Source organism: Furipterus horrens, unplaced genomic scaffold (genome assembly GCF_987537825.1).
Source record: "Furipterus horrens unplaced genomic scaffold, mFurHor1.1.pri manual_scaffold_11, whole genome shotgun sequence".
NCBI classification, from domain to species: Eukaryota; Metazoa; Chordata; class Mammalia; order Chiroptera; family Furipteridae; genus Furipterus; species Furipterus horrens.
Window position 1 is genome coordinate 98,804,004 of NW_028327181.1, and position 20,588 is coordinate 98,824,591.

A 20,588-nucleotide genomic window follows, 5' to 3' on the forward strand; every position below is an offset into this window, starting at 1 on the left:
CAAAACAAAGGTCTGTATTGGTTGGCCTGGCCTTGAGCCTCGGCCTTCTTCCTCCCCGCCCTCTCTGGGCCCGGAACGCTGAGTGAAGCCTGGAGGTGCTGCAGCCAGCAGAAGACCATGAGCAGGCAGGCATGGGGCCAAGAGCCGGCACTGAAGGTGGGGCAGGGGATGAAAGCAGCCTGGACCCTCAGGATTTTATTTGTTTTCAGAGAGAGGGGACGGGAGGGAGAAAGAGAGGGAGAGAAACACCCATCGGTTGCCTCTTGCACCCAGCCTGGGACCTGGCCCGCAACCCAGGCCTGTGCCCCAGCCAGGAATCTAATCGGTGATGAACGCCCAATCTACTGAGCCACACTGGCCAGGGCAGACCCCTGTATATTCATGGGTGTCCCCATGTAACAATACTGTACACCATACACTGCTGGCACCGGCCCCTAGAATTGGGAGTGAGAGGTCAAATGGGCCTTCAACCTTATCTGTGATGTTTCGAGGATTCTATAATGATATATTACTTATATAATTTTTAAAAGAAAATTTTCTTAAATTAGAAGTACATGATGCAAGAATTACACCATCTTGGAATATACAGAGAAGCATCAGGAAGAACGACGTCAGAAGGAAGCCGCTCGGCGGGCAGGACGGACACCCGCGCCGGCAGGAGTCCGCCCCTCAAGCTGCTGCTTTGCAAGACGGCCGGCACCCTGGCTCCCTCCCTGCCCCTCGGACTGGGAGCACCCTACCGCTACCAGCCCTCCGTCTCTCTCCCTTCCGACCCAGACCCGATCGGGCTCCCTCTCTACTGAACACACCCCTGCCGAGGGGCAACGCTTCCCAGACCGCCTGCAGGGGCCTGCGGGGCTGTGGCTGCCAGGGCTTTGGGCCACGGACCGTGTGTGCATGTGGAAACCTAGCACGGACTCCAAAGCGTGGGCACCAGCAGAGCTGCCCCCGCTCACACAGGCACGTCTGTGCCCCGTCTGGTCCCCTGCAGAGCCCCCAGGGTTTTAAAATACACGGTCTCAATGCAAAGGACGCTGAGTGGGTGACACTTCACAACCATTTTTGAGCCTCAACTTCCATATCTTTAAATGAGGTGACGAGTTATCTGCAAGACCCCTTTTAGTGCTATGATGCTAACATACTATGGGGTGAGAGTCTCAACTTGGGGGACAGGTGGGGAGCTGAACCTCCCCTCCTGCCCCCACAGATGTCCCAGGAGAGAAACGAAAAGCTCCTGAGACATTACTGCGACCGGAGGGGGAGGGCCGCGCTCGACCCACGGTGGCGGGCGGCACAGGGTCCCGGGCTCACCGCTGCAGCACGGCCTCCCAGCTGATGGTCCGGTCCTCCAGCACGCGGAAGCCTGGCACCTGCACCACAAACACGTTGCCGCTCTCGGTGCCCAGGTAGAGCACCTTGCAGGAGGAATGTGGCAGGACCACAGTGATCTGCGTGGCACTGGGGGCAGCCCTGGGGGTGGAATGGCAACTGTGAGCAGGCTGCTGCCCTGGCAGGGGAGGCCCCACGGACAGGCTGCCCTCGCCAGCCCCCGGGAAGGCCGTGACTAGGAAAGCAGGCCTGTGCAGTCCTTTACTGGGTCCACGTGGTCTTGGGAGGACACAGACGTGGGCTACACTTTGCCGAGACAGGAGGCCGACGGCAGGGCTTGGCCCAGGAGGCAGAAGCAGCCCCGCCCACTCCACCCAGAGCACCTGTGGGCGGGCACGTGTTGGCTCAAACACCTGCTAAGTCTGCCCAAGGCTCCACAGCAACTTCGAAGGGTGACCCCACCCTGGGGTTGGGTGCATGGATCAGACTGGCTGGGAAAGCATGGGGGGCTGAGTCCTTACCCAGGCGGGCCCCGCAGCGTGAAACTCTCGTCTTCGTGCAGCTCTGACACCCCACCGGTGCCCTTCAGGCTCCACAGGTGCAGGCTGTTGTCGTCCAGCAGGGTGACCAGCTGGCTCTAGGGAGGGAATGGGGGCAGGAGTGAGCTGCCTTGTTGGCCAGGGAGGGCCAGCACTCACTGTGGCCTTTACACACCAGGGAGGTCTCAGAGAGCCCCCAAACCAAAAGGCCCCCGGCTACTCTTAGGCTGGCCCGTGAACCACAGTTGGGAAAGGGTGCTGGTCCCAGGTCCTGCCACCAGCACCCAGCCCACGGTCCCAAATGTTGCCTCTCCACATGCCCTCCAAAGGCGTGCGTGAGAAGGCACACAGGGGCCTCACCTGGCCGGGCAGGAAGCAGACCTGCACCACTGTGTTGTTCTCCCGGTGCAGGCCCATGAACTCCACTCCGGGGGCACCGTAGCTGGGAGCAGGAGGCTCAGGAAAAGCTCTCAAAGGCAGGGCCCCGCCTCACCCCTCCCCTGTTGGAGTGCCAGGCAAGGGGTTGCAGCAAAGTGTGAACGCCGGGCGGCTCACCGTCTCCCCAGACAGCAGGACCCGGGCTGGGGGTAGGGAGGAGAGAGAGCATCCCTGCTCGGAGGGCCTTGGCCAGTGACCTGCCCCTGAGTGTGGAAACAGCCAACCAGGTAGAACTTCCCAGCCAGGCAGGTGAGGATGACTCTGTGCAAGGGTGAGACCTTGGCAACTGTTAGCTGCTCACCGCCACCCCCACCGCGCAACCTGAGCTGCAACAACCCATCAGCTACCACCTGGTGGCACCTGTGAGAAGACGCGGCACCCCTGTGGGCCCGCCCCCCACAGCTATGGCCACGAGTCTCAGCTAGGGGATTGGTAACCAGGATATGGCCATGGCCTGGCAATGATTAACCAGCTGGGGGAGGGCTGAGCCCACAACGGGCCCGGGCCTCTGTCCGCCTGTGTTTACACCCCCTCCGGGGCCCCCAGCCTCGCCACCTACGCTTTGGCAGAGAGGAACACTGGAGGCGCCGGAGGCTGGTTCTCCGCCTCCCAGTTCCCGCAGGTCCCGCCCCAGCTCACTCTGGGAGCTCAGGTCAGATCAGGGGAACTGCGCCGAGACCGGGAGCCCAGGGCAGCCGGGCCAAGGACGTGCGGGCTTGCGCTGCAACGGCCCGGAGCCCCTGTCAGCCCGGAACCAGTGGTTTAAATAAAAGATGACCCAGCTGGACAGCACCCAGCCTCAGCCATGGAAGGGCTGTCCCTGCGGACCAGGAGCGCGTGGGCGGGGCTCTGCGCTCACCGGAGGCCACCCTGGCGCTCCCGCAGGAAGGGCACTGGGGCCAGGCTACCGACTCCTACAGGGAAAAGGTTTGAAAGAAGCTTTCTGGCCCATCCCTGCCTCCCCTACTGCGTTCAAGGATGACTTCCGTGGGGATGTTTGGGGGTCCTCGCTGCAGCTCCCCAATGCCAAGGTCCCGCCCCTCCCGGGTGGGAGCTGGGAGCACAGAAAGGATACAGCTTGATGGCTCCGGAGCGGGTGCCGATGGCCAGGATGCGCAGAGAGGGGCTGTAGCCCAGGGCGCTGGGCTGGTGCGGGAAGCCATGCTCCACTGTCTGCAAGGAGAACAGCGCCGTCTGCACACGTGGCCCCTCTGCCCCTCCCGCTGAGGGGCCGGTGCGGGACGGAGAAGCCGGAGTGCAGAGCCGTCCCCAGCAGGAGGAGGCACTGAGCCCGAGTCAGGCTCCTACCCAGACACCCACGCGCAGAGGCAATTCCAGACCCATCTGGGCCCCACCCTGAGCCCAATTCTGACCCTGTCCTCGGCCATCACATTGGCCACTCGCTCTCCAGGAACTCTGGTTCAGCTCCCCCACCATGGATACAGTGTGGGTAACTGACCCAGCCCTCCTCTGGGGATGGAGGACGCTTTGGGAGGCTGGCACAGTGAAGGCATCCCATCGCTTAGGAGGCCTGGTTGCTCCACAGCCCCGGGCTGGCCCCAGGGCTCTGAAGGAACCCCGGTGGCCCTTCCAAGCTGCCCAGGCTCCTCCAGCCCCGAGTGTCTGCTCTCCTCAGGGCTCTCCTATGACTGTGAGTTCTTCTGGAGTATCGCTGCAGACACATGCTTTTGCTCATTTCTTACGATGGAAGCAATATACACTATAGGAAATGTGGAGCATATGAAGGAGTTTGAGAAAGAAAACAAAAATCACCTGTATTCCTACAACCAGAAGCGACCCTCGCTACCAGCTCAGCACGTGTGTCTACCCTTAAAACACAGGCACGTCATTGGGACCACAGCCCACGAACCCACGTGCACACCTATAGCCCTGTGGCCTGTTTCCCACCTACAACTAGCCAGGTGGGTAAAAGCACTGAAATGACTCTCCAATGGCTGACAGATATCTAGCCTGTGTAGAGGTGCCCTGACTCACCAGGCCTCTGTTGCTAAAATTTTCTTGGTTTCTAGAAACTTGCCACTTGAATTGATGACCACTCTTGGGTTCCTGTGTTTGCCTGCAGCTCTGAGTATTTATTTCCTCAGGCAGATGTCCCAGGGATGCAATGACAGGCTTGAAAGGCAGGGAGGGACATAAACACTTCCATTCACCCTGACAAACCATCTTGGGGAAGGGTTCTGGCTGTTTCCTCATTAGCTAATCCCACCCCTCAGCTCCCAGCCCAGGGGCCACCAAACCTGCAGAACGGACCACAGTGGGCAAAGGAGGCGGCCAGCTGCTTGAAGGACTGCCTTCCTTTCTTTTTTCCGAGGCTGCCCCACAGAAAAGACTGCCCCAGTGAGCCAGCTCCCGGGGGCTGCACTCGGCTGCCCCGTCAGGCCTGGAGGAGTCCCGGCGACAGCGGCAACGGCAGCTTAGCAAGCCCCGCTGCTGCTGCCCGCTGTCCTGTCCGGTCTAGTGGTTCATGCATGGAGGCCCCTTGCTAGGGTCAGCCCAGGGAGAGGGCTCCAAAAGGGGACATCTGGGGACATCTAGGTGTGGCAGGCCACCTCAGGCCTGGCTCTTTGCCAGGAACACGGTCTGCCTTGAAAATGGCCGCACCTGGAAAGGAGAGCTGGAAGGGCAGAGCGACCCAGCAGGAACCCCTGGCAGCCCAGGTCCCTGTTCAGCTATGCAAAAAACGCAGAGCCTGGAAGAGCCTGGGGGAGATAGCAGAGTGTCTGGAATGTAAACATTCCCCAGGAGGAGGGCAGGACACAAGATGGGGTGGGTGGGACAGGCTTCCCCAGGGGCCCCCACTGGGCCTCAGCCAGCCCCAGGAAGCCAGCAGCCAGCGCTGGGAAAAGGCTCCTGGATGGCAGCGTTTTCCCAGAACCAGCACCAGCAGCAGCTCAGGGCCAACGCCTCTGGAATTTGGAGGACTCCGGGGGGAGGGGCGGGGGGGAGGGTCCTGCAGGAGCCTGGTGGCCGGCAGGGGGCCTGCACCCGAGTCACTCAGTGCAACGGCCACAGCCGATGCCCAGTGCTCACTGTGTGGCCAGTGCCGCCCAGGGACAGAACTTCCTATTTTATTCCATTTTTATTAACATCAATTTAAGAAAGGACGCCCACTTCACTTACTGGGAAACTTTTTAGGTATGTTCTTGGGTTCCAAAGGAGGAGGCAGGGGCTGGAGTTGGGCAGACGAGGCCTTGAAACTCCTGTCTCCTCTGTAAGTCTTCGGAACCCTAAACACAGATCACTTATCTCCAGAGAAAACTCAAGGTCCAAACTGAGATGTGCTGTGAGGGTGAATACCCCTGGGATTTCAAGGGCTGCATATATACACAAAAAAACCTAAAAAGTCTCATGAACTGACTACATGTTGAAACAGTATTCTGGATACATTGGGTTAAACAGAGTTTATTATCAAAATTAATTTCAGCTCTGGCTGGTGTGGCTCAGTAGATTGAGTGCTGGCCCGTATGAACTGGAAGATCACAGGTTCGATTCCCGGTCAGGGTACAGGCCTGGGTCGCGGGGCCAGGTCCCCAGCTAGGGGTGTGTGACAGGCAACTGACTGATGTTTCTTTCGTATGTGATTCCCTCTTTTTCTCCTTCTCTTCCACTCTCTCTAGAGATAAATAAAAATCTTCAAAATTAATTGCACTTGTTTAAAAGTTTTTTGTAATGCGACTTCTAGAATATTTTAAATTACATGTGTGGCTTATATTGATTTCCTATCAGGACAAGTCTGCCTCAGGCCAAAGAGAAAACAGCCTGAAGCTCATGGTCAGACTCTCAGGCCACACACCATTCTATCAACTCCCTGGCAGGAAGTCCTCCTAACATCTCACCTGAGTCATTCCTACTGCGGGTCAGCCTCTTTTCCCTAACCCAGAGGAACACAAATGTCTGGCCCATCATTCACTCCTGCTCATTCCTCATTTCCTCCAGGGTCCTGGGGGTCACTGTGCTCCCCCTCCCTGCCTTCTTTTTCATAACTGGTTTAGGAAGACAGGGACTAAGGCCCTGACTGGTGTGGCTCAACTGGTTGGGCATCATCCCACAAAGCAAAAGGCTGCCGGCTGGATTCCTGGGCAGGGCACGTGCCTGGGTTGCAGGTTCGGTCCCCGCTCCAGGTGTGTACGAGAGGCAACCAAGTGGTATTTGTCTCCCTCTCTTTCTACCTCCCTTCCCCTCTCTCCGAAAGCAAATAAATAAAATTTAAAAAGTTTAGCCCTCTAGGCTTTGAATCCCGCTCTGTCACTTAGAAGGGGTCTGGACTGGGGCGAGTGAGCCACTGCCTCCTGGAGCCTCACTCCAGTCCCAGAGGGAGAGGAACCACCAGCACTGGACTGAGCAGGGCTGTCCTTGGCCCCAACGCAATGAACCTTGAGAAGACCACCTGACAGTGGCTGGAAGGCTCAGCTCACCCCCACCCCCACCCCCACCACACAGGCCTGGCCCCCCGAGGCCCAGCTTCCTTGAAGGCTCTCATCATTCCCTGCACCTCTTGGGAGTCTCCCCCAAGCTGACAGCTCTGGAGGGACTGAGGCTCCCTTAAGAACAAATAAAGGGAGAGAATTTCACAATAAGCCTACTTGGCCAAGAGAGTAGGTTCACATGTGAAGAGTGTGGTGACAGGGGACTCCCCAGGTCCCAGGGAGGGAAGCCCCCGCACAGGAGCACAAGTTCCACATGGGGAGCTTTCCCCTTCCAGGCTGGGTTCCCCGCTCCAGCCACCCCAAATCGTGCCTCTGCCCAGGACAGCAGGCACGCATACCAGGGTGGCCCTCCCAGCCTGATCCCCCAGATTCTCTAGATCAGGCTCAAGCTGGGGGTGGGGGGATCAATGCCTGGCAGCCCCTGGGGCCAATCCCCACCCCCCACCCCCAAGCTCAACCTCCAGCCTACCTGGCCCTGCCCCCACCTGCTACTGGCTCAGGTGACCTCTGCCAACAGGAGAGAACAATGAGCTCTTTGGACAGGGAGCTGGGAAAGGAGAGATTTGCAGGAGCCGCCAAACTGCAACACTAGCCCGGAGTGGGAGAGAAAGCCCCGTCTGTCTCCTGCTGGCTCCAGCGCCCCACTTCAGGTTCCCGGAAGGGAGACGGCGAAGCCTGTTTGTCGGAGCACGTGGGGGTCCTTCATCCTGCCCTCGGCAGGCCCACCCAAGATTGAGGGTGGAGGAGCCCCCAGCACTTGGGGGGATGGGGTGGAGGGCTGCCCAGGGCCATGGGGGGCACAGCAGGCGGGCCGGGTGGCACTGCCCCATACTGGGTGTGGTCAGCTCAGATTCCCAGCAGTGGCAGCAACCTGTCCTGTCCTGTGTGGCTGTCACCTGACACCAGGGGCCCAGCCACGAAAATGCGAAGACAAAACAGCCTGGCCCTGGACAGGGGCGGCTGGGCAGGAGCGCACAGCTTGTTCAGGTCCTGGGGGTGGGGGAGGGTGGGCCTGGCTGAGAAGGGCCCAGGCAGCCTTATCAACTGGCTGTGGTCAGTGTCACCAGGGGAGGGGGAGCCCAGGGGGGATTTTCCAGGAAGTCACTTCCTCTCTCCCGAGGTGCCCAGTGGGTCCCTCGGTCCCCTCACAGGTCCTGACAGCTGACTCCTGTCTTCCTAGCAGCCTGCAGACCCGCCACACACCACAGGCACCCGCTTCACGGGCAGATGCTAAGGCTCAGCGGAGGGAGTCCCCACCCTAAGACCACACAGCGGGCAGGCGGGTGTAGCCAGGGCTCCTCGTTCCCAGCCGGCACCCTGCACAGTGTGCAGGCCCAAAGGCCTCCGTGTCCTCACCTGCAGACGGCAGTGCCACCCATCTGGGAGTCGTCACGAGGACGAGCCAGCCCTGGTGTGGCACCGGCCATGCGCCACGGACCCCACACCCAGGGCTCTGCAGGGTCAGGCCCAGAGTCCCAGGCGCCAGCCCTCCTGGCCCACAACCTGGGGGACACCTGGGCAGGAGCTACTGCAGGTGGGACTTCTAGGGTCCCAGATCCGCCAGGATTTGGCCTCACCCTCCAACCCCACCCCAGATGAAACCAGTCCCCATCCCCACCAGACTCTCCCCTTCCTCCTCTCCACTCCCAGCAAGGGGAACTGCAGACTGCCAGCCCCTCCTCCCAGGAGGCCAAGGCCTTATCATCTGAAACGCCCCCAGCCCCAGCCCTGGGCTATATTAATATAAATGGTAAGTGTTCAATCCTTGCAAATAAAGGAAGGAGGAAGGCACTCGGGAGCCTCCCCTCCCCCTTCCGCACCAGGCCTGGGGGTCGGGTGACCCAGTGTGGGGACCACCAGCTGTGGGGCATGAGGGACAACTCCTCCACCCCAGCCACACCCCAGCCGCACCCACTGAGCAGTGGAACTTGGGGCGGGGGTTCGTCCCTCCTTGCTGAGCCTGTTATTCTGGTTTCCCTGAAATTGGCCACCTTTTCAGGGTGTGAGATCCTGGCGTCACCAGAGGCAATGGAGGCACACGGGGGTCACCCAGGATTCTCTGGCCAGTGTGGGGGTTCTGAGAGCGGCACCCAGTAACCATACGAGGACAGTGGCAGGCCCGCAAGAGTCCCAAGACCCTCCATTCCCAACACCTATACCCCATTTCCCCAAGACCCAAAGCCCGGCCCCAGCTTCCTTCTGCCAGTGGGAGGCGGCGCTCTCCAGGACAGCGCTGGCCCAAGGCCTCCCTCGCTCAGAGCAGGACCTCTGCAGGCCCAGAAAGGCGGAGGGGGATGGCAGGACAAGGGGGCCCACCCACCTGCAGCCCGGGGAGCTCTCTTGCCCTGGAAGGCTGCCTCGGAAAACAGGAGCCAAAATTCCCAGATCACTGCGTCTAGCACTTTAAATGATCCACTTCCATGTGAGGGACAAGCCCAGGGCCACCCAATTTTAAATGGGGAAGCCACCTCCTGGAGGGGTCCCCAGTGCCCCTCTTCCTGCAGTCTACCCTCTGGGGCAGAGGGGAGCTTGGGCAGGGAGGCCAAGGGCCTAGATCAAAGCAGAGGTGCGAGAGGCTAATTACCTCCAAACGGCTGCAGATTGCTAGGTGGCTGAGCAGCTAATAAGCCTCACCTCTGCTCTGCTCCTGTTCACAGCTGTGGCCTTCTCAAGCGCCAGTCCCCCTGGGGAAGCCCTGGGGAGCGCCTGGGACCCTCGCTGGGCTCTCAGGTGACAGGTCACTCTGGCTGTGGGGGCCCTGGGCAGGTGTGTTGTTGGGGTAGTCAAATGCCCACCCTGGCACGTTCGCCCAGGGCCCTCACCCCCCTCGACCAGGCCTGGAGCCTGCCCGAAGGAATCACGTGTTCTGTCTACAGGGAAAGTCGCGTTTTGCCTCCAGGGGCAATGTGAGGAGGGCAGAAGCAGCCAAGGCCTATGGCTACTACCCCAAGGGACCTGGCATCACAGACCATTGTTACCCTGCAGTGTTCAAAGTCCCTTCATCTTTCTGGTCCCTAAGCCTCCTCAACAATGCTGTGAGGAGGTAGACAGGGCAGATTATTTTACCCATTTCACAGGTGGGGAAACTGAGTCTGGAAGGGGTGGGCTGACTTGCAGAGGTCACACAGACAGTGACAAGACTTGGGACAAGGAGTCCTCCGGGGTATCCATCCCACTGCCCTTCCCCGGGAAAGCCCACTAATCAAACCCCATTTCCCAAGTCAGAGTCACATGAGGCATTTCAGGCAGTGCCAGGCGTGTCCCTGCACCCAGGTGAGGGCGACCCGAACGCCCCAGCCCCGTGCTCCCCGCAGACACGGGACTGGGCCCCTTGTCCGTGCGCCCTTACCTTGTTGAACTGGAAGAGGTCCCGCTTGAGCCTCTCCCGCGCCGGGTCATGTCCTGACCTCAGGAACCGCCTCATCTCGCTCGTGTGCAGCCCCCTGGGGAGAGAGAAGTGCTGAGCACCAGGGCAAGGCAGGCACACAGCCCAGTCCCCAAAGGCGGGCCTGGCACCCCGGCCAAGCCCAGGCCACCAAGCCCAGCAGGGAGGTGGCCGCCCCTGGGCCCGATCGGCTCGGCCATCCTCGGCTTCCCCAAGCCCCGCCTGCGCAGCGTGGTCCCTCCGTACCTGGAGGCCCAGGACTGGTGAACGCTCTAACGCTTGCTCTGGCCACCTGTGGCCTCGTAAAACCAGCGGGAGAAGCTGGGGGAGGAAGCCATGTCTCCAGGCTTTACAGCAAACAGGAGGCCCAGAGGCCCGGAGGTTAATTAGCTTAATTGTTAACCTGTTTTCTGAAAAACCATAAAACTCCAGCTAAACAGAAAGGGAAACTTCACAAGCCTCTCTCCAGAGCGGCCGGGAGGTGGGAATGCAGAGGCTGAGTGCTGGGCTCCCAGGCCGGAGCCCAGGTGGGGGCAGGGCCGGGGCCCGGCCAGGCCCAGCTGCAGCCTGTCAGGCGGTGGGCGCCCGAGCAGCCCTGGGCCATCTGCCTTCCCACTTCAGGGAAGGCGCGTCAGCCACTCTCCGCCTAGGCTGCTCCCGCCGGCCACTGCCCCCAGGAACCTGGGTGGGAGAGCATGCAGAGCACGCAGTCCGGGGTGCGGGCCCCTCCCACGCCACGCTTGGGACCCACGGTGGAGCGGGCCCCCTCCCCCCCACGAGGCTGCGGGGACCTCTGCAGCCACAGCCCTGGCTCCAGGCTTCCCGACGGGATGGGGGCGCACGGCAAGGCTCCCTTTCCCACGGGCCCACGTGCGGGCTAGTCAGGGAAGAAACCTACTCCCAATAAGGAACCAGCTCCCAAACCGTCCGCCTACTGTAGAGTGCCTTCCCCGGCCGCGGGGAAACTATTTCTGGATCATCCTGGGGGGAAGGGGGGAGGACCGACTGTGCTCTAGCTTCCGGCTTCCAGCGGTGTGGCCACCCACTGACCACACGACACCAAGGTCTGCCCCGGGAAACACAGGAGCCCGGGCCCACCCCAGGGCACTGGAAAGAGAAGGCAGCAGGAGCTCACCCTGGGCTGGGGCAGCTGGGGAGAGGGCCCTGCAGAGGGCCAGTGCTCTGCGGGGGTCACAGGGGACCGCCGGCCGGGGTGCGGGTGGGTATCCTATGGGAAAAGAAGTGTCTAAGCCGAGACCTGAAGGATGTCCTGAAGCTTCTGGCGTCTTGGGAAGTGACAGAAAAGTCAACCAACTTTGTAGATGAAAGGACCCTGTGTGGTCAGAGACGGAGGGCCTCCCTCTGAGGCCACGTGCATGGCAGAATTGGGGACGCTTTCTGGCAGAGCAAGTGAGGGCTAAGCATGCTGGGACAGGTCACCCCACTTGGCAGAGACACACATTCGGGGCATTCCAAATGCCACCCCAACTGGGAAGAGGCAGAGGCCAGCCCTCAGCACCATCACCTTCTGGGGATGCCGAAAGGGCCACCACCTGCGGGAGGAGGAGGGCTGGGCCTTCACATTTCGGGGGAGCCACAGCAGAGTGGGGAGCCGCACGTCCCCTCAGAGCAGCAGGTGGTTAGGGGCTCCCAGGGGCCCACCTGACCTGAGGCCCTGAAGGGGGTTCAGGGAACAATCGCGGGAAAGTCCCCGCGGCTCCTGGATAGAACTGGGAGTGAAAAGAGACTCCAGGACGCGCAGTGACATCAGCCTCCCGGACAAACAGCGGAGCCTCGGCCTGCATTCCAGTCGTGGGGGAGGGTGCGCAAGCTCATAAACGGGCCACTCCAGGGCCTGGGCTGCTCCCTCTCCCTGCCCAGGCCTGGGTCAGTGGGTCGGAAGTCAGAGGAAGCTGGAAGAGGGGCCCAGGGGACGAGGGGGGTCTGCAGACTCCAGGAAGAAGCCGACCTGGGCTCTGCTGGGCAGAACCCATGCAGGACAAGAGGGCATAGCACCATCTGTGTCAAGGACCCGCAGGGTCAAGGGTGATGTGGCCCAGTCCCAGGTGGGGGAGGTGCAGGTAGCAAGGAGACAGGATGTGGAGATGCGGGAGGGGGGGTGGGAGGTGCCGGGGGGAGTGGGCGGCCCCACACAGGAGTGCAAGGGGGGGCTCTGCATCCACCCCAGTGCCCCTCGGAGCACCTGCTGCCTACCAGGCACTTGCATGTTAGTTTTATTATTTTTTAAACATTTTGCTCAAGTAATCTGGGCTCACTGTCAATAAAGCAAAGACTCTGGAGGAAGGAAGTCCTCCCTAAACCCCGTCACCCAGGCCAGGGCAGCGAGGCGGCGTGGCGGCGTGGGTCGGCGCTCCTGCCAACGAGGAGCTCCTCCGCCTCCCCCGGCCTCCCTGGAAGGTGCGTGGAATGTCCCCACTTGGCAGACAAAGGAAAGAGGAACACAGAGGCCAGGCTGCTCGTCCAGGGTCGCTGGAGAAACCAGCAGAACTCGGGTTTGACCTCAGGTCTGGTGAACTCCCGTCTCTGGGTGGCAGCGAAGGATGGATGTGACAGGACCAGATGCCTCATCACACCCCTGCAGTCACAGGGCAGGACACGTGGGCACAGTCACACCCACGTGCCTTCAGCTCAGAGCCATCAAGCAATTCTGGGGCTGGGGCCTGGCTGCTGCTTGTGGGATGCTGGCAGGGTCCGGCGGGGGCCTTGTGTGGACCTTGCGTGGACCCGCCATTCATCACACAGGGAGCGGGCGCCCCGCGGGCACGCGGGATGGAGCCGCGGCCGGTGGGGCAGCTACAGGTTCCGCTCCTCACTCTGGCCAACTCGCACTGCAGCTCCCGGTGCAGAAACAACTGCCAAGTCAAGGCATGAAAAAGGGCCACCGCTTCTTAAAGTGGGACAGGTCTGGGACTGGCTGGGCTCCCCTCCAGGCAGACCCTCAGCCTCACTCACTGCAGACAGCAGGTCCCCTGCAGGGGAGCTTCCGGAATCTGGGCCTGGAGGCTCCTGGTGCCCTGTGGATCCCATCTACCCAGTCTACTCCGGGGGAGGGGGGGGGGGCATGGGAGCAAGCGCCCAGGGCTGGGGACCAACAGCCAGGACTCAGCACCACAGCTCCACGCCGCCAAGCTGGGGGGCATCCCCAGGCCGCTCCTAAGGCCCAGCAAGCTTGTCTGCAAAGGGGTGCACTCCCCCCACAGGCCTGTTGGGAGAAGCGGAGCAGACAAACGCCAGGTGCCTGGCACCGCCTCTGGCACGGGGCAGGCACTGTCCTAGGACTGGAGACCCAACAGCGACAGACAAGACGCCTGTGTCACCACGTTTGCAGGCTCACAGGGGGAAGCGCTGACTAACATGCACACAGATTAGTCAGCAGAGAATAAAAAGGAAGATGCTAAGGGTTCTGTGGTAGGAAGGACTCAGTGGCCGCTCTGCACCTGGGCCCGGCACGCGCCGGCCTCTGCCTGGGATGTCGCCCCCCGTCTCTACTCAAATGGCCCTCCCCTGACGTTCTCTCCCTGCTTCCCAGCTTTGCTCTTCTCCTCAGCACGGCCGATGGCCTAGTCTGCTCACTGTTCTTGTCTGTGACCTGTATAACCCCCTCGGGATGCGCTTTCTTATCAGCCCCTCCTTCCCTGCAGCACCCCGTGTGCGCCCTGAATGAATGAACGGAGGAGGCAGAGTCTCCACCCAGCCCTGAGTAATAGGAAGTGGTCAGGGGCAGGGCGTGTCAGGCAGACGGAAGGAGCTGGCGCGGTCCTGGAGGACGAGGACAGGGAGCGGGGGCTGAGGGCAGGTGGCAAGGAGAGAGACGAGGTGGGCTGAGAAGAGGGGCCTCGTGGGCCACAGCCAAGAGCTTCGGTGCGGCTCCCCGGGAGCCCCCGGGGCGGGGGCCTGATGTCCTGATGTGGTGTGCCCTCCCCTCTCACATTGTCCCCTGGGCCTGGCCTGTGGGCCAGTCCGTCTGCCCAGCCCCCGCCCCAGGCCCCGTTCACGGCGGTCTCCATGCTTCGGTCTGAAACACCTCCTTGTCCTTCAAGCAGCGTCAGGAATCGCCTTCCCAGCGTCCTCGCCACCTGATCCCATCCTGACCGCTCACCCCCAGCACGAGGCCATACGTTCTGCTCAAACCGCCGTGGATGGGGGCACCTGTTCAGCTCTGAGAATGTGACCCCTGGTCCGGGTGGGCTGAGCATTAAGCTGCTGGGAAAAATCAGAAGCAACCTAAGTGGCCAGCAACAGGGGACAGGGGAGGGTGCTCCGCCACGCAGCCTGACAGTGGCCAGGAGGGCCGAGGCCTGAGGGCATGGATGCCATGTGCAACGTATCCATGGCAGGGGGACGGGACTCTACCTAAAATGTTCACATAGGTAGACGGCCCACTGGAAGGGTCACGGGCTCAGTGCTGAGATCTTTCTCCCTTTGGTTCAGCTGCCCCCCAGGCAGGACAGATAAGAGGATCAAAGAGGAAGAAGGGGACGCCCAGGCAGTGGCCAGGCATGCCGGTGGCCCTAAGCTCACAGCAGGAGCTCAGCCCGTGGGTGGGACCGCTCCTGCTCTCTCAGGGGCTGGGCTCCTCTCCAGCCGTGTTACCCCGGATATGGACACCGAATGGCGCAGAGGCAGGGAGGACACAGGCCGGCAGAATCATCTGTGTGACCTGGGGCTCCTGGGCCCTGGGGTAAAAGGACCTTATATTTTGTAGGCTCTGACCAGTGGGGCTGCCGTGAACTTCTACGGGGGGGTCTGGCTACCCACTTTCATTCTGCTTCTGCTGCAAGTGGGGTAGGAGAAGACACAAGTTCAGGGGCCCCCCAAGTCTGATGCCAAAAGGTTTGAGGCAAAGTCACTGGGCACGTAAGGAGCTCCAAGGGTCCTGGCTTCCTGCACCAGGGAACCCACCTGGCTAGAGCAGGAGCCCTGAGAAGGGGACTCCTCAAAGACTGCCCCACCAGGTCTCTGTCCCACCCACCTTGCCCTCTGTCCCTGACCGGGCCAGACCCCGAGCTGCCTTGCCTGCTCTGTTCCTTTGGGGGCGGGCGCTCAGGGTTCAGGGCCGGGCTCACTGACTTGTGGCCGATTCTTACTCACTTTCCACATGGTCTGCTCCGGGAGCAGCTGACCCCGCGACTGCCCCCACTTCTCACTGCCCCGGTTGTCTGGTATTGCTGCTGGCCAGTGGGACGCGGCCTCCCCCTAGCCTGAGGCCCACCACGGAAAAAAACAGGAGCTCTGTCCTTGGCAACGCCCTGTCTTCCCTTCCCCCATTCTGTGCCCAGACCCTGTGGCCAGGACACACTTGGGCCCTGTCCCTTACCCCGCCACAACTCAGGAGCTCAGAAGAGACCAGTGGAGGCAAAGTGGGGATAATTGCATGGGGGTGGGCTTGTCTTGGGCCCCCTCCTAGAAGCAGCGGTCTCATTGTGCTCCAGGAAGAAAGAAGGGGCTTCCCAGACCAGACTGCTTGTCCCTCACTGGACAGTTTGGGGTGCCTGGTCCCCATGAGACCAAGGCTTGGCCAAGATGAGCCATCCCGTCTGTCCTGGCCGTGTGTGATGGGCCAGATCCCGAGAAGGTCCGGCAGTACCTTGGGACGTTCCACTGATCTGCTGGGAGAGCTGACACCCAGCAGCGGGACTCCCGACATCTCAGACTTCGCTCCCTTGGGCACGAGGGGTCCAGGATCCCCGGAAGCACACAGGTTGAGTCCCCAGCTCTCCTCTCCCCTTCGCCTGTGCTCCCCACAGCCCGCTGCTGCTGAGAAGCTGCCCTTCCTTCCCCGACATCCTGTGTGAGACCCGTGTGTGGCTTCGGCCTCCAGTGTGCGCCACACCCCTGCACCTCCTCCTCCGAGGGGAGGCGGGGCGGGGCTCCACTGACTGGGGCAGCTGCTGACCCCTCCGGCCTCTGTCTGTGCCAACTCAGACGCCCACGGCTGCTGTGCAAGTGGCCACGCTGCCCCAGGAAACCCGATCTCCCAGAGGCACCACGCAGCTTAGCAACCAAACCAAACCTCAGCTGAAAGGGCGCCTCGTGGAGGTGGGACACAGAGAAGGGCCGGGAACCGGAGAATCATCACTGCTACTGTTAGGTAATACACGGGACTGAGAGAAAACTAGGCCCGTGTGCTACTTTCAGGACTTTACATGCATCATCTCATGTAATTCTGACAATTACTTATGAAAGGACCAATTCCAAGAGCGATCAAGCCCACGCACTTAGTAAGAGTCCAAGCCCATGAACTCCGACAAGACTGCAAAGCCCTCTGCCCAGGACAAAGGGACTGGCCAGCAGCCCTGACCCCTCCTGACTGGGTCCAGGCCAGTGGCCACCTGTCCACCCCACTATTCATCCTAAGGAGCCACAAGCCAGTCTCACAAGCTAGGCACGATCCTCCCACTGCATCTGAGGCGCCTCCTACAGGGTTTCCTCCCCAGCCCAGCAGTGAGCATGGGGTGGGAAGTGGGAGTGCATACGCCACCACCTGCCATCACTATTCTGGGGGCCTCAGTCCCCTTCTGCACCCCGACATCAGACTCTCTCCAGGGACGTGATGGATTGGATACGGCAAAGCACCAGGAACAGCAAGGCCGTTCTGGGAGGAGGTGGACAATGTGCCCGGCGGGGAGCTGGGTAGGCTGCTGGTTCACCTTATCAGGCCCCATTCCACGGTCTCCTGCCTGTCACAAAATGTGAATTTGAACTGTTGTCCTAAGGAGCTTCTAGAAGGTGTCAGCTCCAGGAGGAATAGACGGTCCCTGTTCTGTCCATGGTTGTGTCACCACTGCTTAGTACCCTGACTTATGAAAGACACTTAAGTTTTATTTAAAGAACTCCCTCACCCCTGCAAGTCTGTGCCCAAACGTGACCTTGTCAAGGCCCACCCTGACCACCTTTTTAAAAAATTTTTGATTGATTTTCAGAGAGAGAGAGACAGAAACATCAATTGGTTGTTCCACTTACTGATGCATCATTGGTTGATTCTTGTATGTGCCCTGACTGGGGATTGAACCTGCCATCTTGGTGTATCAGGATGATGCTGTAACCAGATGAGCTACCCAGCCAGGGCCCTGACCACATTTTAGGTTGCAACCTGCCCCCACCACAGGGGTCCTATCCTTTGCTTTAGTCGCTATTCGGTAGCTCATGTCACCTTTTAACACACTATGTATTACTTCACGCTACTTTCTGTCACTCAAGCTCCCCACCCTTTAGCATGTGAATCCTGTGATGGCAGAAATCTTTACTTTGTAAGGATCATGCCAGGTGTTTAAATAACCCTGTACACACAGAGGCACCCATAAATACTTGTTGAATGAATGAATGAATGAATGAATAGCTAGGGCTGAATGGGGACCAACTAGACAAAGGTCTTCTCCAGGTGGGAGCCACTAACCCCAAAAATTACTGTGTTGGGGCACCACAGGGTCCCTCAGGGGACTTTCCCACCTTGTTCTCAAGTCTCTGGCCCAGGGCCATGTGGACCTCATGCCTGGCACCCTGCTGGGGATACTTTTGTGGGCCCTGCCTCAGTCCGAGGCTCCAGGATCCCCAGCTCCTTGGCAAGGACGATCTAGCGATATCGTAATTCACAAGTGTCAATCAGTCCTGTACCCAAAGGTCCCTTTCATCAAACAGGTGTTTCAAGAGAAGGCTCCGGTCACTGCTGAATTCCTGAAGGGTGGAGTCAGGTCCCTAGCAGCTTCCCTGTCCCCACACCCAGAGGAGCCTCTCCCAGCTCAAGAATTCACTGTGGCTCCTGGGAAGGGGAAGGAGTGGGGCGACTTTTCAAAAGACCAGTTTCCTCTGAGAGGCCAGGCAGAGAGGGAAGGTCGCCTCAGAAGGAGCCAGGCAAAGCCAGCTCTGTAGTAGGGACCACTGGCCTCTCCACCCCAACTCAGGGGCCTCAGCAGCTGTTTCCGACACCCCTGGACGGACCAGGTGGGCTGAGTCACCCTTCAGGACACCCCATATTGCTCCTGGAAACTCTTGCCCAGGATGCTTAAAGCCTCTAATGGGGAAGACGGGGGTCACAGACCCACAGCAGGGTTTTCAAACCTTCTAGCTCCATGCACCACTTTCTCTTAGGGAGAGGGACCTGGGGCCAGGAATCATTCCCTAAATCAGGCTGAAAGAAAGCACCGTGAAGTTCCCAGAAAACCTCCTTAAAGACAACAGAGCGGAACAGGAACATGCCCCCGGCCCCCAACAGGGTGCTGAGTATCTACAGGGAAGCCCTTCCCTGAGCGGAAGGCAACGCAGATTCAATTCTATACCGGGCACACCACTCCTCCAGGGCAGGCCCCCAGCTGGGATCTGGTCCTCAGCCCTCACTCCTGGCTCCCCCAAGAGCAGGGGAACTACCAAGGGCCACTGGAATACAAGATGGAGTTAGAAGAGGCCACTGCCCTCTACCTCTGCCCCCCAACTCCCATCCTCAAGTTAGAAGTTCTAACTTCCAGAGACTCTCAAAATTATGACCCTTGGCTGATGTTTGGACAGAGAAGCCAGATTCTCTTACAATCCATCAGGCAAACGCAGAAGGCCCAGGCGTCTGCCTAAAGGCCGGCTGGGGAATGCTCAGCTCACCCAACCCTCCCGGCTCTGGCTCAGGGCCAGGCCACTCATGTTGGTGACATTTTTCATCCTTTCATCAACATCTGTAAAACAAGGCTCAGCTGAGGTTTGGCAGTTAATTTACCAAGCCAAGGTCATGCAGCAAGACATTGACCAGGCACAATTCAAAATCACACCTGAGCCTAGAATGGCACAAAGACACTTAACAAGCATTATCTCTGTGGAAAGACTGTGGCCAGAGGGGCGAGTTTTCTAAAACATTTCATCTCCCCCACTGTGCGTTCCTATTAGCCTTCTCATTTTTTAAACCAACTGGGGTCATCTGGAATCACGGGCTTTTTTTCCTTTTAATGCTATGTATTAAGAAGCCACTAAGTAATACATTACTAAGTTATTAAAATTGTATTAATCTGCCACCAAAGGGGACACGCCATCGCCTCAATAAGTAGGGAAGCAGAATGACCACAGACCCTGGGAACACTGTGCAGCGGCCTCCAGAGACTGGCCCAATCCAACTGCTAAGAAGAGGAGCCAGCCCTGGTCAGCGCCCCCAGAGCCTGGCTGGGGTCCTGACTGGCGGAAGGGAGCACTGTGGACAGATCACTTAAGGAAACAAAACCTGGGTTGCCTGTTCGAAAAATTAAGACCATCGCCTAGGACCCTTCCCGTACCTCAGGTCACTCGGACCTCGACTGTTTTCCTGAGAAGCCACTTCTGACCTTGGCTTCCCCAGAGCTGGGCCACAGTTCTTCTGTCCTGCTGCTCTGTCCTTCCCACCCGGGGCTTCAGGCCCCCCGCACCCCCATTCCCTCCCCGCTCTCCCCCCACTTCGGAATCCCCTCTGCAGCCTTGCGTTGTAAACTCTGCGGGGGGTCCCTAGAGCCGAGGTCAGGACGCTCTACATCTGGCGCAGGAATCCCCGTGGGAAAGGGCTTGCGTCTAAGCCCCGCCTGCCCCAAAGCTCACCTGAGTCAGGTGAAAGCCTCCGTGGGCCACACCACGCCTCTCCTGGTTAGTCAGTTCTCTCCACAACCAAAGCTCAGCGTGTCTACCAGCCTTCCAGCGGAGGCAAACAGGGACCAGACTCTGCACACTGTCTTTGGCAAGGCAGAACTTTCCCCGTCGTCGTGGAAAGCAGACTAGGTCTCCGTACTGCCCTCGAAGCCACCAGGTGGAGAAAGGCCCTGAGCCCCGAGTCCCTCCCGCGGGTTTCCTGCGTCCAGGGATTAGGAGGCACAAAGGGCTGGTAGGGAGGGAGCCCAGATGGCAGGGACAGGGGCTAAGCCGCCCACGTCGCTCGCGGAGAGAAGGCCACCGGAGACGCAGGTCGCGGGCCCCCCGGCTCAGGAGCCTTGCTCTTGGGGACCGAGGCCCAGGGACTAAGCCTCCACGCGCGGTGACCCTCGCACTCAAGCAGGCGGGGCACCTGTTTCCCAGCTGCCCGAAGCCAACGCTATTGTGCAAACCCGAAACCCACACTCTGTGATCGCGGGCGGCCCAGGCGGAGAAAAGTTCCCAGGGGCACTATCTACAGGTGTCTTTCTCCCAGCCGAGCTGAGCGGCGGGATCCAGGGCGAGGCGGGCGGACCTGGGCGCAGCCCTCCCCGCCCTGCCCGGGAAGCCCGGGTTCCCGGCCCTCCCCAGCCTCCCTGCCCCGAGCGGCGGGCGCCCCGTGGGGGCGGGTCCGGCTGGGAGGGCCCCGGCCCGCGCCTCACCTGGAACCCCCGGCCGGCCCCCGCCCGAGGCCTCGGCGTCCCTCGGCGCCCGCAGCCGGCTCCGCTCCCTCCGCCGCCGGCCCACGGGTTGCTGGGCTGCAGTCTCCTTCCTGCTCACCTCCGGCGCGGCGAGCAA

At 60.4% G+C, this 20,588-nt stretch overlaps 1 protein-coding gene across 10 annotated transcripts in view; it reads right to left on the bottom strand.

Annotated features, from left to right (window-relative positions):
- The window catches only part of LLGL2 (LLGL scribble cell polarity complex component 2), a 29,407-nt gene extending 8,819 nt beyond the window's left edge, over window positions 1-20,588 (bottom strand). For 4 of the 10 annotated variants that reach the window (XM_090257459.1, XM_090257455.1, XM_090257460.1 and 1 more), the window contains exons 1-6: window positions 20,453-20,588; window positions 10,104-10,197; window positions 3,382-3,479; window positions 2,229-2,310; window positions 1,851-1,966; window positions 1,312-1,470 (exon numbers count right to left, since the gene is read on the bottom strand). In XM_090257459.1, coding sequence (XP_090113585.1) covers window positions 1,312-1,470; window positions 1,851-1,966; window positions 2,229-2,310; window positions 3,382-3,479; window positions 10,104-10,178 — 530 coding nt within the window. In that variant the 5' untranslated portion in view covers window positions 10,179-10,197; window positions 20,453-20,588. Of the gene's footprint in view, window positions 1-1,311; window positions 1,471-1,850; window positions 1,967-2,228; window positions 2,311-3,381; window positions 3,480-10,103; window positions 10,198-10,385; window positions 10,457-11,274; window positions 11,347-20,452 lie in introns of those variants that run through there. The other 6 variants (XM_090257456.1, XM_090257450.1, XM_090257454.1 and 3 more) reach the window with 5 other exon arrangements.